At 40.8% G+C, this 16,169-nt stretch overlaps 1 protein-coding gene across 1 annotated transcript in view; it reads right to left on the bottom strand.

Moving 5' to 3' along the window:
• Positions 1-431: 431 nt before the first annotated feature.
• Positions 432-16,169, bottom strand: part of LOC129351869 (plexin-B2-like) — a 104,049-nt gene continuing 88,311 nt past the window's right edge. The window contains 23 exon segments of the mRNA XM_055020690.1: positions 432-2,258; positions 2,689-2,763; positions 3,331-3,406; positions 3,499-3,563; positions 4,098-4,245; positions 4,371-4,531; positions 5,114-5,265; positions 6,082-6,163; positions 7,539-7,639; positions 8,069-8,147; positions 8,236-8,313; positions 8,989-9,135; positions 10,109-10,175; positions 11,573-11,754; positions 11,877-12,106; positions 12,757-12,857; positions 12,941-13,077; positions 13,774-13,869; positions 14,601-14,684; positions 14,789-14,983; positions 15,349-15,448; positions 15,540-15,722; positions 15,791-15,927. Coding sequence (XP_054876665.1) covers positions 2,154-2,258; positions 2,689-2,763; positions 3,331-3,406; positions 3,499-3,563; positions 4,098-4,245; positions 4,371-4,531; positions 5,114-5,265; positions 6,082-6,163; positions 7,539-7,639; positions 8,069-8,147; positions 8,236-8,313; positions 8,989-9,135; positions 10,109-10,175; positions 11,573-11,754; positions 11,877-12,106; positions 12,757-12,857; positions 12,941-13,077; positions 13,774-13,869; positions 14,601-14,684; positions 14,789-14,983; positions 15,349-15,448; positions 15,540-15,722; positions 15,791-15,927 — 2,781 coding nt within the window. The 3' untranslated portion in view covers positions 432-2,153.

Genomic DNA, 16,169 nt, shown 5'->3' with positions numbered 1-16,169 from the left:
TTCTTCTGGCTTTAAATGTCACAACTGAGCTGAAAACGGTGTGAAAACAAGCAGGGATGGATAGAAACATAAACCGTCTGTTTTTTCCAATCTCTGGTACTTTGGTTCTAATAAAATGTCCAGCTGGTTCAACCCATTAAACCTCAGGTTCCTTTAGCTTCCTAAATTAGACATAAAACTGAGAAAAGTCTGCTTTTTAAAGTCTGCAGGACGATGGTCAAAAGATTTCAACTTGGAAAGTTTGAGGTCCTTTCCAACTGCGACCTAAAAATCCAATATGGCTGCTGCAAACATCTCATCTGCGCAGAAGCTAATTTCTTTAGCATTTAATCTATAAAATACAGAAAAGTAAAAGTAACATTCAGCTGGAACCCAGTTAATTCATTTTAAGAAGAACATTGAACAGAAAAACGAAACAAGACGCCTTTCTTTCATTTGTATAAACAAACTTTATTGGATATTTGGACTTCCTAGATCTGGATTTTTCCCACTTCAATAGAAGAGTAACAGATTTGGGCTTCAGTCTATTTCAGAACCGTTCTGGTAACATCCAAGTCCATTTCAAAGTCTAAAGCTTGGTCCATCCAAACCATTCCTGCCGTCGCTTCACAACCGGAACCAACAGCAACGCTGGCTTTAAAGTCCGTCACTGGATCCGAAGAAACATTCGGACTTATGAGCCTTAAAGTTCTTCCACATATTCTAACACAGAAACCCAAAGATCCTCGACGACGATCAGAACATTTGGCAGCAAAGTTCACATTTGAGTTTCTGTTTCTGCCTGAAACAAACTGGAGTTGATCAGAATCGGGTCAGGACGAGAATTTAAAGGGACAGTTTCACAATTTCTGTCGCCTGCTCAGTTAGTGCCAAGTGTTTCTGAAACGTTCAGTTCTGTGATCCGGTTCTGGCGGGTTGGTTCAGATCCACTTCAGCTCTTTAAGGCACTCGCTGGTGGCAAAGAGAAGGCAGACAAAAGCAAGCGTCGACAGAGGCGGACATGTTGTTCATCCATGAAGGCTGCAAAATGTTTTAGACGTGACGTTTCATCAACGACACGGCCGCTAAAGTTTCACATTTTTAATCGTAAAAGTACCGAAAATCCTTTGAGACTCAAACGTTCCCTGGATTCAGAACATTTGGCACCAAAGTGGCTTCAGTTTGAGAAAAGCTGCGATGGTTTACAGATTTGATGCGATGTTTAATATAAAAATCATTCGGAGTTTATGAAATGATTAACAAGTTTGATTCTTAACATTTTGTGTATTTTCATTCATATTTTCTCAATTAGAGGCAAAATGAAAGCAGGTTTCATGATGATATTCGGGTCTGGTGGGCGGAGCCTAATCAGACCTGCTGTCCAATCAGAGCAGGCTGAGTGTTTCATAATTTACTGAAAATTACTGAAATCAATCAGCTTTCCACAATCTGGCTGTCAGTATTTTAAATTTTTAGCAAAAAATACAGAAATTATTTTATGCGGAATATAAAAATTAACTATAAACGGATGAATTAATAAATAAATTGAAGACAATGATTAGTAAAGTCAAGATTCATCAGATTTAAAAAAAACTAATCAGTACCTTTCAGTTGGTTGTGCAATAATTCAGAGGGGAACTATAAGTTATGAACAGCACCCCCAGTGGTGGAAAAGCGCTACTACAACTCAAATGTTTCAGTTTTTTAAACATTTTCTTCACAAATGTGAATCTAGTTTATTTCTAAACCAGCTAAATTTGTTTATGGCGCATGATTTTTAAACGATATAATAAGTAACTCATTTCACTTTTCAGATTTCCTGGACTTTGGTCTTTAAGAGATTTGTTTCGACTAACTTCCTGAACGTGAAAGAAACTCAGCCGTTGGTTTCTGGCGGCCCAGAAGCAGAAACTCAGGATACAAACAGAAACATAAACATAAAACTAAAGAGTCGCCGATGTTTTGAACATCTGGACCCGCCGGGCCTCCGTACCGTCCAGTCCAAACAGAGGAGGAGCTGAAGGTCAAAACGTCCCAAAAAACAAAACATTTCCTTCTTTTCTCTTTGTTTGCTTTTGGGCGCTGAGTGGGAATTCGTCTCTTCTGGCTCTGCTAGATCCTCTCCAGACATTCAGATGAGTCCAAACGCTCACAATCGAAAAAGAATCGAAAGGTCAGAGGTCAGTGACCTTGTTCTCCAGGGCGGCGGCGACCTGCTGCAGGCGGAGCGTCAGCTGCCTGTTCTGGGCGGCCGGGTCGTCGTCCAGAGACTGGATGATCTGAGGAACAGATCAGCATTTTTGGCATCTTTCATTTTATTTTTGTTAAAAATTTGGACAAAAACTATTTTTATTCCTGAAAAACTAAAATCTTTATAGAAAATGTTCTTTTTTCAAACATATTGACGTAAATCTTATTTTTATCTTGAATTAAATTTAAATATATGTCCATTTTTCAAATGATTTTTTGCATATTTGCATAAAATTCAGACCAACACAATTTTAACCTTAATAAAAGTTAAAATTAACTCACTAAAAGCTAAAAAAATAAATGATCATCTTCGTTTAAAGAACGCTAACGACTCGTTGCTAAGTGATTATGCAAATGTAGTGTAAATAAAAAACAAAGTCATAATTTGGTATCTGTTGAATTTCATTTCCTGTCAGTTTCAGGTTTTCTGTGTGAAACATTTTTTGCAGGATTCCTCACCAGGTCGAAGTACTTGCTGGCGTACTGGTACAGCTGATGCAAGGCCACCTGGGTGTTCAGCTTGTCTGTGTGTTGCTGCAACAACAAGAGCAACAGATTTATTATGTTGGGTCAGAAAAAAACACCAAAATATTTGTAATTCAAGCCAATTAAAGAAACGCTTCAGTATTTTCTGGAAACACCTGCAGAGGGCGCTCTAGCTACAAATCTCATCTATGACTGCAGGTCTTGTGAAAGTATTCACAAGCATTTTCCCCAACATGCTAATGCTATGTTAACATGTTAGCTTCAATTTTATGTAACAGAAAAAATAAAAACTATGAAGAGAAACAAAAAACTTTGATCTGTAGAAAAAAACATGAAAAATCTATTTATTCTTCCCCTTTTCTGATAAATTCCTGAAACTAGTTTGAAACATATGGTCTAGTCAAAGTTCATCCAAAAGAGAATGACACGCCACACTTTTCAGATTTTTATCTGTAACATAATGTGAAGTGATCGATCACATAAAATCTCCAGTAACGTTACAAATATGAACATTTTAATACTTTTATGGGTCAATCTGTTACTCATGACCTCCCAGAACCAACCGGTCCAGCTGGTTCTGACCCAGAATCTCTGGTTCTGGAGTGCTTTTCCTACCCGGGACACCTCGGCCAGGTGTGTGTTCATATCCTGGTCGCTGACTGGAACCATCTGCCTGATGCCTCTGTAGTAACTGAGGGAAACAAACAAACACGTTCATCCAGGAGTCAGCCGGGTCAGAACCGGGTCAGAACCGGGTCAGAACAGCAGGTGGTGTGAACTCACTCATCAACCATCTTCTTATATGTGGAAATCTCCTTTGCGTAGAGCAGCTTGTTGCTAGGTGACTCCTGCAGACAGAAACAAACAGGCTAAAGTCCTCGGCTGGTTTCTGGCGTCCCTCAGGGCCGATTAACTGGTCTCCTTCTTTTTCTCCCCTTCTTTTTCAGACAGGTTTTCAAAATGTGGCTTTTATTTCAATCATTCCTTCTGTGAATATTCGGGAAGGATATGAGAATTTTAGTTTAACTATGAGAATAAAGTTATGTTAGCAGAATAACGACGCAATTTTACCAAAACTGTCGCAAAATTATAAGAAATCTCTTGAAAATAGATTCAGCCGTTATTTTCCTACCTTTAGTTCTCCATTGAAAAGAAAGAATTATTTAAGTTGATTTATCATCCAGGTCTGCAGCTGCTGCTATTTCATTTTCAGTCCATTTTTATGAGTTAATCACGATAAGAATAAAATAAACATCCCAACTCAAAGAATGTAGACAGAAAACAAACAAACTTTCCAGGTTTGGTGCCATAAATCCGTCACAGATTGTTCACATTTTAAATGACTCCAGTTTGACCCAGAAGAAGCGGAAAGTCGAACTGACTCTGCTGAGCTTGTGCTCCGTCTTGGTGCAGGCGTCCATGAAGGTCTGGCCGATGACGTGCAGCGACGCGTCCACCACCTCCGTCACGTGAACGTCCAGGATGAACTGCGGATTCCTCAGGATGTTCACCCAGAACCGCATCGGCAGGCTGGAAGGACGGAACCGGCAGGAAGAACGATCAGCTCAGACGCCGTTCTGGGGAAGTTTCTTTCAGACACGCCCGTCTTTGGCAGCCATCTTGCTGCTGGGATTAATCCGTCTGAGTCAGCGTACCTGTTGGTCTTCCAGATGTGCAGCGTCTCCTCGTCCACGTTGTCGTGTCTCTCCGCCTGTTCGTCCAAGAAGTCAAAGAAGTATTTGACGGCCGGAGGGACGGCGGAGCTGGTGCAAAGGACGCTGCGGAAGAAATTATCCACAAACTGCTGCAAGGTTCCCTGCAACACAACAAGAAGAACAACTAGAAACAGTTCCTGTTCTTTACAGAAGAACCCGGTGGAGGAAGAGGTGGCATCGTCATCAACACTCTGCACTGATCTTTGATTCCTCAAAGCAGAGACTCACGGCTGCGTTTTGATGCAGGATTCATTTCTGTAGAGTGAGATGTGAACAGTGCATATCTCACTCTGTCACTGAAATACATTAAATCTGAAAACGGCCAAAACTCAAATCATGATTTTAGAAAAACTAAAACAAAGTTGAATTGTTAGCTTGATGCTCCGAAGCTGAAAGGAGTTTCTAAGCTGAAGTCGCCAGACGGTGTAAGCTGTCAAAGGGAGGAAAGCATCAAAATTCAAAGGATTTTGATGCTTTTCAATGAGGCTGAAATCTAAAGTTTAAATATTTCAAAATTTTAAAAAGCTGAAATGACCAAAATATATAACAGGAATATCCAGAAGAAGCTCAACGTTTTGATATCTGATGTGCATCTATGAAGAAGTAGCAAAGTGTTCATATGATAAAATAATGAAGTTAGCTTCATGCTAACGACGTGGAGCGAGTTTGAAGCGGATGTCCACCTTGACGGAGAGCAGCCGGGTCAGGTAGATCTCTGTGATGGCTTTGGTCATGGCCTTGTCCTTCATGCTGCCTCGCTTCGACTTCACCTCGTCGATCTCGTCCGTCGGCCGCACCAGGTGGAACGTGTTGTCGTCCTCCAGCAGCGCGTTTTCTGCAGCCGACATCACAGAATCACCTGCACCACTTGGAGACGACCTCGCAACAGGTTAGGCTACAAAATGGCTGCTAAACATTTCGGCTGGGAATCCAGCTGAACAAATGTTCTGGAACTGGGCTGGGGCTGCTAGGTAACGGCGCAGAAAGGTTTTTGAGGCACCAATTTGTTGCCAAAAGTCGTCTGAATGTTTTGTTAAGTTTTAATAAGCAGTTGAGACCCAAATGGAAGTTTCCCTCATAAAATCCGTTTAATATTTTCGGATTTCTGTGTTTTAACAGAAATGAACGTTAGCTCTGCTGCCACATGATTCATGAGTGAATTAACCTCTGAAGATATTTTCTGCATCATATTAACCTCCTCTGGTTCATTATATTTCATTCTCTCTTCTGGGATGGTGAGATTATTCTGAAGCTAATTAGAAAGTGTAGCTATTAAAGTTAATAAAAAATAAAACAAAGAACTCCTTGGCGAGAATAATAAGGTTAATTATTATTATTATTGTGGTCAACTTTTAATAAAAACATGCTGAGGAAAAACTTCTAATGTTGTTTTGCTTATGCAGACATGAAAAAGTCAATTTAAAGTTGAACTAATTATTTGTGTCTTAAACTGTTTTTGTTGGCAAATGTTTGATTAGTAAATAAACAAACAGAAAATGGACGGTTTTCCATTTTTTAGCCTAATTTTAACATCTCCGATCACTTTTTCCACCCATTATCCAGAACAACTCAACAGCGCGGTAAACGAGCGTAAAAACTAGAGGATGCTGCAGTTAAACGACGTCTCAGACGTGGAGTAAAAATGACGTACTCTCGTCGTGGCTGTCCTGGTGCTGGTGGAACGACTGCGTGTGCAAAACTCTGGACAGAACCAACGTGGCGTTGTCCCGAACCTGCAGAAATAAAAATCTGTTCAAGCAGAGAGAAGATGTTTAACTAAGCTACACAGTTATTAGAGGCAAAATCCGCCTCTATTAATTATCCTCCTTAAATGTCAGGAGAGTCTGGACAGCAGCAGTGATTTAGCTTCTGTTGGTTTTGCAGACGAGTCTCGAGTGGCTCGACATTTTCCTGCTCTTCAGCTTTCGCTTGTTTTGGTGAGAAAGTAAAGGTCTCTGCTAAGCAAAGCTGATTAAAAGCATCAGGAAGGAGCGGCAGCATCATGAATCTCCTCTGGTTCCATGAGCCAGAAGAGGAGCTGGAGACGGACAGAAACCTGAACTCAGGGCCTGAAGCTGACCTTTGACCCATCAGGTGCTAATGCAGAAACAATTTTACTTCAATCTGTTAAAAAGTGCAGCAGTAAACAGCAGATTAACCCAAACTAAAAAAGATTTTGTACCCTATTAGTACGTCCTACGGAGTGCAGCTACAGCCAAAAATGAACAGTAATAATTTGGTTATTCAGCCAAAAATAAGATAAAAAAATGGGTTTCATTCAAATTCATTCATTTACAAAAGTAGCAGTTTACATATATTTAGTTTAACACTTTAGCTTTGAGCTAAACTTTGACCTCTTAGCTAAATATTTAGCTTAATAGCTACATATTTATCTTGTCAACTACCTGTTAGCTTTGACCTAAATACTTCAAAATAAGCTAAATATTTAGCTTACATTTAAATATTTAGCGTTGTAACTAAATATTTATCTGACTAACTACAGTTTAGTTTCAAGCCAAGTACTTATCTCTCTGATTAAATGTTTAAACATTTAGCTCTGAGCTAATAATTTAGCATCAAACTAAATATCAACCAAATATTTAGAGCTAATTATTTACACAAAAACAACATGTGCAGTTTTCTAGTTTTAACCCTTTGAAACATTTAGCTTCAAAGTAGCCGTTTAGCCCACAGCTAAATAATTATCCTGTCATGACGATGATGAGGCTGTCAAACAGCAACAGTCTTCAGTCAGAGGCTTCTCCGTATTCGCTGTAACACTGACTGCTCCTGGATATCCTTTTACCGTCCGAAACGACGTTTGATGATAACTGGATGATATAATTTTAATTTCCCTTTGAGATAAATAAAGTTTAGACAAATAATCTGAAGGATTAGAAACAATGCAGGGAAACCAACGGAGACATTATGGGGCATTCGCAGAAATTTAAGCAGCTGCTGTGCTTCTGTTCTGCAGAATCCTTCACAGTTTTCCCACTAACGGGTTTCCTACCCTCCCATCACAGCCTTGTGCTCCACAAACTCTCAGTATTGGAGACTTAAAGATTCTGATTCGGTCCAATTCAAGCGGGATGCGGCTGAACTCACGTTGTAATGGGCCAGCGTGTTGAGCCGCTTCCAGCGCCCCTCTGTCTGCGACGTCAGGTCCATGTCGGACAGGATCTGACCCGTAGAGCCGGGGCGCCACTCTGTGGACAAGCAAGGAATTACAAGGAGAACCATTTATCCCAGGCAGTCAGTAGTTTGTTACTCAAGACTTTGCCGATATTTGTTTCCATTGATCGTAAAATGATGAAAACTGGAATTATGAAAATAAATTTGCTTAATGAAAACATGACAGTAAAAAAAGGTGAACGTTTTCATGCTGAGATGAGCTGCAGAAGAAACACACAACATGTCAGGAGAGTCACATGATCAGCAACCGGATGTTTCTACTGCAGGAAACGAAGAAGAAGACAACAGGAAGTAGGAGGAGGATGATGATTTTTAATAATTTATTATGTGAACAAAATGAAACGTGATTTTAATTGTGTTTCTTATTTAAAGCAGCTCAGATGTTTTAGATTTAAATGAATTAAAGGAATAATTTTCTGCTGAAGCTGAACTGTGCGTCTCACCCAACGCGACGCCTTCTGCTTTTGGTCTCTGTGAAAACGGCAGGTTCCTGTACACCTGATCAATGATCTTCTCCTTCACCTGCAGGTAACGGAAAACAAAATCACAACCTCACCTGCAACATGAACACAGAAACAAAAACTGCCTTCATGTGGAGACAGAAACTCACCTGGGTGATGGTGTCGCAGTTCAGCACCTTGACAGGCGTCACGTCTGGTCCCTCGCCGTGAACCAGCACCTGCAGAGTCTGTCGCACACACACACACACACCTGTCACCTTCATCCCAAACAACACACACAGCGCAGGTTTCCGTCTGCGCTGCGTCTCCTGGTTTCTCTTTCTTACTGATGTCAGGAGGAAGTTCATTCGGTTAAAAACATTTACTTCCACGGTTCATTTCAGAGTCATTAAACCAGATGTAGCTTATCAGGAACCCGCAGGAGTTCAGGGGTACACACACACACACGCACACACACACACACACACACACACACACACACACACACACACACACACACACACACACACACACACACACACACACACACACACACACACACACACACACACACCACCCACACACACACACACACACACACACACAGACACACAAATGAACTAATTCCCGAATGAACAGATTCCCGAATGAACAGATTCCCAAATGAACAGATTCCCAAATGAACAGATTCCCAAATGAACAGATTCCCGAATGAACAGATTCCCAAATGAACAGATTCCAAAACTCTGATCGCTTCACAGACGAACAAATTCATTGGCCTCAAACCAACAGGTTCCCGAAACAAGAACAAATAGTTTAGATTTTCATTTCTCTAAAATCCGACCTCTAACTTCCAAATATTTGATAGTTGGATGTTTTTGTTTAGATGCTAATCAGAAAATCCCAGTTGAGCGCAGACTGACCAGTGCGGCGTACTCGACGTCGTCTCCCAGCAGCCCCGTGTCGTTCAGCGTGTATTTGGCTTTCTTCAGCCTGGCGTCCACCGGACCTTTCTCCACCTGGTGCTTCAAGGCTTTGTACAGTTTGTACAGCGGCTCCCCGGCCGTATCCTGAGACAGAAACACTCACAGTCACTGCAGCAGAACTAAGATATGATTACATACATACATGTTCACTAATCAGCTGGAATCAGCTGGAATCAGCTGGAATCAGCTGGAATCAGCTGGAATCAGCTGGAATCAGCTGGAATCAGCTGGAAGCGTTTCCAGAAAAGATTCAACACTCAGGACTTTAAGGTCGGAGTTCGACCCCAGACTCAATTTCTAAGACTAAAAAGTATAAAAAAGAAATAATCTGCTGCCATTTCTTCATTAAACTAATAATTTTAAATAAACCAGAAAAATAAGAAATGATAATTTCAAGTTTTAAAATTATATTTATGAAATTAAAAACAATTACATTAGAGCAAAGCCTCCTTTGAGAAACTGTGACGACCTCGTAATTATGACTGTGAATAATGAGTTTGTATCTCATCATTAATATTTATTTCTCAAAATTATAACTTTGAAAGCCAGAATTATGACTGTAAAGTTGAAATTATGCATTTATATCTCAACATAATAACTTTATATCCCAAAATTTGAACTTTGTATTGTATTTGTATTTGAAAATTAATTTTATCTCAAATTTATGACTTGTAACATCAAAATTATGTCTTTTTATTTCATAATTGTGACACTGAAAGTTAAAGTATCTCAAAATTATTACTGTACCTTCATAATTTTGACTGACTGACTTATTCTCATAATTATAATTTCAAAACTCCCTTCAGGCTTTCATTTTGTCTTTCACGGCAGGAATGGGCTTCCATATTTTACAGCAGAGATTCATAATTCAAATATCAACTAAAATATGTTGAAATTTACCAGCAAATAAAATAAATCATAAAATATTTGTGTTAAAAATCTGCTCTAAATATAACAGAGATAAAACACTGATGCAATCTGAAAGTAATAATCTTAGTTTGAAAAACTTTATTTCATAGGAGAATATTGAATAAGAGAGTAAAGAAAAGTCTGTTACCCTGAGGAACTGATACAGGCAGATGGACATCCAGTTGCAGAGCATCCTCTCCACCACCGTCTCTGACCTGCAGCAGCAACACAAACACCAGGAGGAATCATCTTCATCACTCCATCACTGCATGGAGGCTCCAGTTTCACTGCTGCTCAATCACAAAGCTGTCAGCTTCACAGCAGGAAGCCAGACAGCCTGATTACTTCCACGCTTCAGAGCAACGCTTCAGAGCAACGCTGCAGAGCAACGCTTCAGAGCAACGCTGCAGAGCAACGCTTCAGAGCAACGCTTCAGAGCAACGCTGCAGAGCAACGCTTCAGAGCAACGCTTCAGAGCAACGCTGCAGAGCAACGCTTCAGAGCAACGCTTCAGAGCAACGCTGCAGAGCAACGCTGCAGAGCAACGCTTCAGAGCAACGCTTCAGAGCAACGCTTCAGAGCAACGCTGCAGAGCAACGCTTCAGAGCAACGCTGCAGAGCAACGCTGCAGAGCAACGCTGCAGAGCAACGCTGCAGAGCAACGCTGCAGAGCAACGCTGCAGAGCAACGCTTCAGAGCAACGCTGCAGAGCAACGCTGCAGAGCAACGCTTCAGAGCAACGCTGCAGAGCAACGCTGCGGAGCAACGCTGCAGAGCAACGCTGCAGAGCAACGCTGCAGAGCAACGCTTCAGAACAACGCTGCAGAGCAACGCTGCAGAGCAACGCTTCAGAGCAACGCTGCAGAGCAACGCTGCAGAGCAACGCTTCAGAGCAACGCTGCAGAGCAACGCTTCAGAGCAACGCTGCAGAGCAACGCTTCAGAGCAACGCTGCAGAGCAACGCTGCGGAGCAACGCTGCGGAGCAACGCTGCAGAGCAACGCTGCAGAGCAACGCTGCAGAGCAACGCTTAGAGCAACGCTTCAGAGCAACGCTTCAGAGCAACGGAGTTTGGACCAACAGTTACAGTCACTTCAGTAACTTTTTTGAAACAAAAAGAACTTTTAGCGTTAGAGTTGAGCAGGAACTGACAGCCAGAAAAGAAACATGGCCGCCGTCTCTCCCCAGTCCTGCAGTGATGTCATCAGTGGTCCGGTTCTGGAGTCGATCGTAATCAATGCTTCGGTCCAGAGTTTGGTAGAAACTGGTTCCATTTACTCAAGTGAACGTTTAACTTTTTACTTTTACTTGATTACTGGAGTTTTTTACTCCCTGAATGAAAAACAAACCAAAAACTCACCAGACACACGATGCAGTTTTTTATTTTAAGAAACTGATTTGTAAACATTTTATTTTGCCTGATTTTGTTATTTTTTGTTAAAATTTTTACTTAACTTTACATTTTGCCCCATCTGATAATTAATTATTAAATGATTGATTAGTTGCTCAGTACTTAAGTAAACTTCCTACTAAATATTTTTTTACTCTAACTTTAATGCAACGTTTTCTACTCTACACCTCTGAGTTGAAATAAGTTAATAACATGTTCTCACCTCCTGAGCATCAGTTTGGGGTTTTTATTCTGGACGTGTTCATCCATCAGCTCCAGCAGCAGCGTCCTCATAATGTCCGTGTAATACTCCAGTTTCCCGTGCAGCGCCACCGTCAGGAGGGAGGCAAAGTTTCCCCGAGACCGGGCGTTAAAGTCAGGACGGCTCTCCAATGTGCGAATAAACTGGAAAGGAAAAGAAATTACATTAATATCAATTCATCCGCATAGATAACAATTAATAAAAGGATTAGCGTCTGAACGAGCTTCACAGGAACCAGGAATGCAACCAAAAGCTTTAAACTCACGTTGATGAGAAAAGGTTTGCTGTTCAGCAGGTTGGAGAACTGGTTGAGTGCCTGAGTCACAGTCGCCCTGCGGGATTCTGGGATTTGTATTTTTCCAGTGATCATGGGGTCATTATCGCCTTCTTTGGACGGCAGGAAGAAGTTTCGGTCCGTGTACGTTTTGTAGTCCAGGAAAGGGATTCGACCTTCGCTGAGGTCACTGGTGTGGTCCTCCATTTCAATCATCAGATCTGCAAGAGAACAGAAACATAACGGCTAACAGGAACCCATTCACTACAGAAACTTTATAGATCATGTATAATTAGCAAGTTGCGTAAAAAATAAATTGGATTTTAGAACAGAAAAAACAAAACAAAAATAAGACTTACTTCGTACCAATACCAATAAACCAATGAATAAAGCTAACTTGTATTAGCAAGGTAAATTAGCATAACTGTTGAGACACAGACTAATTCTGTGACACGCTGGAATTTCATAATATAATTTTGTTAAACTGAATTAATCTTTTTGTGTTCCGAGTATTGATAAGTATTTATGAGTATTGATGACTGCTGTGCTAATCCTGGGCTCTTAGATCTGCAGTTTTCGTCCTGATGAATGACAGAAGAGTCAGATTAATCTGAAACGGATCGCAGAGCTTTCCAGGAAGATCTGAGGGGAAGTTTTTCATGATTTGAGCCAAAAAGCTGCTGGTTTTACAGAGTTGAGTTGGCAGAGGTTCATAAGACGGAGACAAGCTGCAGAGACTAATTTCTGAATTCAATGTGACGCAATGTTAGTGAAGAAGGTTTTTACTGAATCTGCTGCAGAAAACCTGCAGAAGATGTCAAGTTAACCTGTTAAACATAAAATAGGTTGAATTCTGATTCTGGATGAATACCTGTGAACTCTTTCTTGCAGCGATCTCGAACACTTTCCTCCAGATTCTCCAGCTGATGTTTCACCTTCTCGTATTCCCGTTCTGCCTGCTGACTCTTCCTCCTGACGCGAATCAAACACAATCCTTGTTTTGTTGTATTTCTTATTCTCGCCACGGATTTACATTTTTAAAGACGTTATCAAACCTGTAGCAGTAGATGGAAATGACGATGAAAACCAGCATGGGGACGATCACGGCTGGGATGATGATAGCCAGAGGAATGTTTTCTTTCCTGGTGAACTGAACTTTCCCGACGGTCCACTTCCCGTTACCGAACTGCACCTGCAAGAAAAACAACTTCTGAGATTAGAAAATGTTTCACTGCTTTAGTTTAGAGATTAGTTTCCTTCTGTTTAAGAACAGAAACCATCATAATCCCACTTTACTGAAAGTTTCAAAACATTTTAAGCTACAAAAGCCTCATTTCAAACTATTTTAAACTCAAATTATAATCACATTGATTGAAGTTTAGTGCAGATGTTTCTGCAGAAGCAGGAATTTAAATGGAAAATCTGCAAAAACAACAAGGAGAGACATGGAAAGAAAAAATGGAAAAAGGAAGAGAATAAAAACAGAAAGAAAGAATCAGAAAAATAAAAATAAAAGAAAGAAAATGGAAAAAAATATAAAGACAGAAATAAAGAAACAAAATCAAGAAAAACAAAGAAAATGCAAAGAAAGGAAAGAGAAAAGGAAGAAAAACTGTGGGGAAAAAGACATCAATGAAGCAACAGAGAAGAAAAGATCAAAGTAAAAAAAGGAAAAAAGGAGAAAAATGTCAACAATAAAAAGCAAAGCAGGAAGGAAAGACGAACGGATGCAACATTATAAACCCCAAATGTTTGGAAATACTAAAATCTTTAATATTTTGTTTTGTCCAAACTTTTGCATGTTGCGCAGTCAGAGTTTATTTATTTGTTGGGATGGTTTGGGTCGAGCTGCAGCAGAACCCAAACAGAACCGAGTCGGTTTATTTACCTCCAGATCCAGCATGTCGTCGGCTGCCTCCGCGCTCTGGGACTTGGATTTGGGCGTCGGCGGAGAGGAAGGAGCTTCCAGGATCAACTTATCGTCCTGCAGAAGAAGAAGAAACGGAAAAACCTCCTGAATGCAGAGCAACGAATCTCAGAAAGAAAGAAAACAGAACAAATGAACGATACTTTGTAACATTATTCTGATAACAATAAAAATTTACATACAAACTGCTTATTATTTAAATAATGATTTACATCTCTAAACTGCACACAGACTTCATTTTTCAGATGTATTTATACTTTTTGATGCATAAAATAGTTTTTTTATATGAACTGAAATCTATCATGAATATAAATCTAAATTCTTATGAGAACAAATGCTCAACTATAGTAACTAAATGATTTTTTCTAGTATTTTTCATTCTAAATTAAATAAAATGAATAAAATTTTATGTTCTGAAATGTCTCCTGATATACAAAACAAACAAAAAATTTCCCATTTCAATAACTTTTCACATAATAAATATAAAAACATTTATATTAAATATTCATCGCATTGAAACAATCAAACACAAAGAAAGTCCAAAATGCTCTAAAAACATCCTCACTAAGCTTTTATGATTCTAAGTGACCTAAAAACTTTATTCTGATTTAACTTCAGAGAGAAAATATGTTTTTATGTGCAAAAAGTATTAAAATGTAGGCTTTTCATTGCACTTTAAGACAAAACGGTGCATTTTAAATTTCAAACATTTTCCAAAATGTGAAAACACCAAACTGAAATTCAAGCTGTTTCAGAGATTTTCAAGCAGCTGCATGAACTCTGCGTACCTGCAGGAGTTTGATGTTGCAGGGTACGTCCTGGATGGAGGCCTTGGCTTCGCTGACGGAGATGGCCTTGGAGAAACCTTGGCCCTGTTCAGAGAGAGAGAAGTTAACGCAGAGCGACTCGCGGCGAGGCGTCCAGGCGGCGAGGCGTCCAGGCGTCTCTCGCCCGCAGGCGCTCAGCCTCTTCGCACCGTGACGATGATGAGGCTGGTCGCTGTGAGGTCTTTAAAGGTCTGGAACTCGAAGGTCGGGTCAGGGTAGTACTTGAAGAGCAGGTCTTCCTTCACGTTGTCCAGGTGCAGCTGAGTCTTGACAAGATGGCTGCTGACGCTTGGTGAGTGGCACTCCAGGACGGAGTTGTTGATACGTTTACAGTCTGACTTGAACTGAGGGAGACATGAAAGATGAAAAGACGATGAGAAAGGTTTAGTTTCCTCCTGTGGGTCCGGTTGGCTCCAACCGAGCCGACGTTCCTCCATCTGTCCAGAGAGACGGACAGAAACCGACAGCAGCTTCCTGCTCTGAATGAAGACGGAGGAGCATCAAGGTGACAATCTGCTGCCATTAAAGGTTTTATCATTGGATAAAAGCAACAAATGACACAAATTACCGAATTTGGACCAGATTTGGATGATTATTCCTATAAATATAAGGAAAAATGAAGTCAAATCTCTGAGTTTGGGACAGTTTTTCACCGTTTTCCTAATTTGAATCCAATCCTGAATAAAAGCTGATGCAGAAAACCTCCTACCTCCTCGGTGGAGTCGTCGTTGGTGTTGAGCAGAACCTTCATGGAGGCCGACTGGGTCAGGTTGAAGCCGGTTCCCGTCACGACGATCTTTCGACCGCCACTGCAGATTAAACCCAGAGAAACGAGACAGGAAATAAAAGACAGCAGGGAGTCTGACTGCCGAGGAGGAGGAGGACGATCAACAGACTCACCAAACGAAGCTGGTGTTGGGAGTGTAGCTGGTGATCTTTGGGTTGTCGGTGTAAATGAAGGGCTTGGGCAGGTTTTTGATGGTGTTTCCTCCGTACTTCACCGACACCGTCATGGAAACCGGGAAAGCCGCTGCGGCGCTGTAACTGCCGGTCTTGCAGGTGATGTTCGTCCCAAACGATAAGCTGAAGGAAACAGGAAGTGAAGGCGCGTTGTGACGGTTTGCTGACGATGCAGGAAAGTTTCGGCTTACACGTCACAGGCGATGCCGCCGATGGAGACGCTGACGTCGCCTTTGGTTGCCGTGTCCAGATCTTTTCCGGTGATGGTGATAATCGTTCCTCCGGCTGCAGGACCCGCCATCGGGTCAATGAAAGTCGGATCAGGATCCTGAACAGAAACATTTAAAACATCCAGTTTGACTCCAAAACGATTCGTTTTTTACTCCTGCTGCTGATTCCCAACACAGAGGCTGCATTTCCTCTACAAATGTGCAAAACCTTTGTTGATATTCTAATCTAATAACTTTTACTGAATATAAATCAAATGCAAAACATAAAAAATGTTTATATTCATGACTTTTAAAGTTTGTGTGCACAAAGAATTTAACTTTGGCTGAAAATGCATGTTTG

The sequence above is a fragment of the Poeciliopsis prolifica genome, unplaced genomic scaffold (genome assembly GCF_027474105.1).
Source record: "Poeciliopsis prolifica strain line A6 unplaced genomic scaffold, Auburn_PproV2 SCAFFOLD070, whole genome shotgun sequence".
Lineage (NCBI taxonomy): Eukaryota > Metazoa > Chordata > Actinopteri > Cyprinodontiformes > Poeciliidae > Poeciliopsis > Poeciliopsis prolifica.
This window is presented reverse-complemented; position numbering and strand designations above follow the sequence as displayed.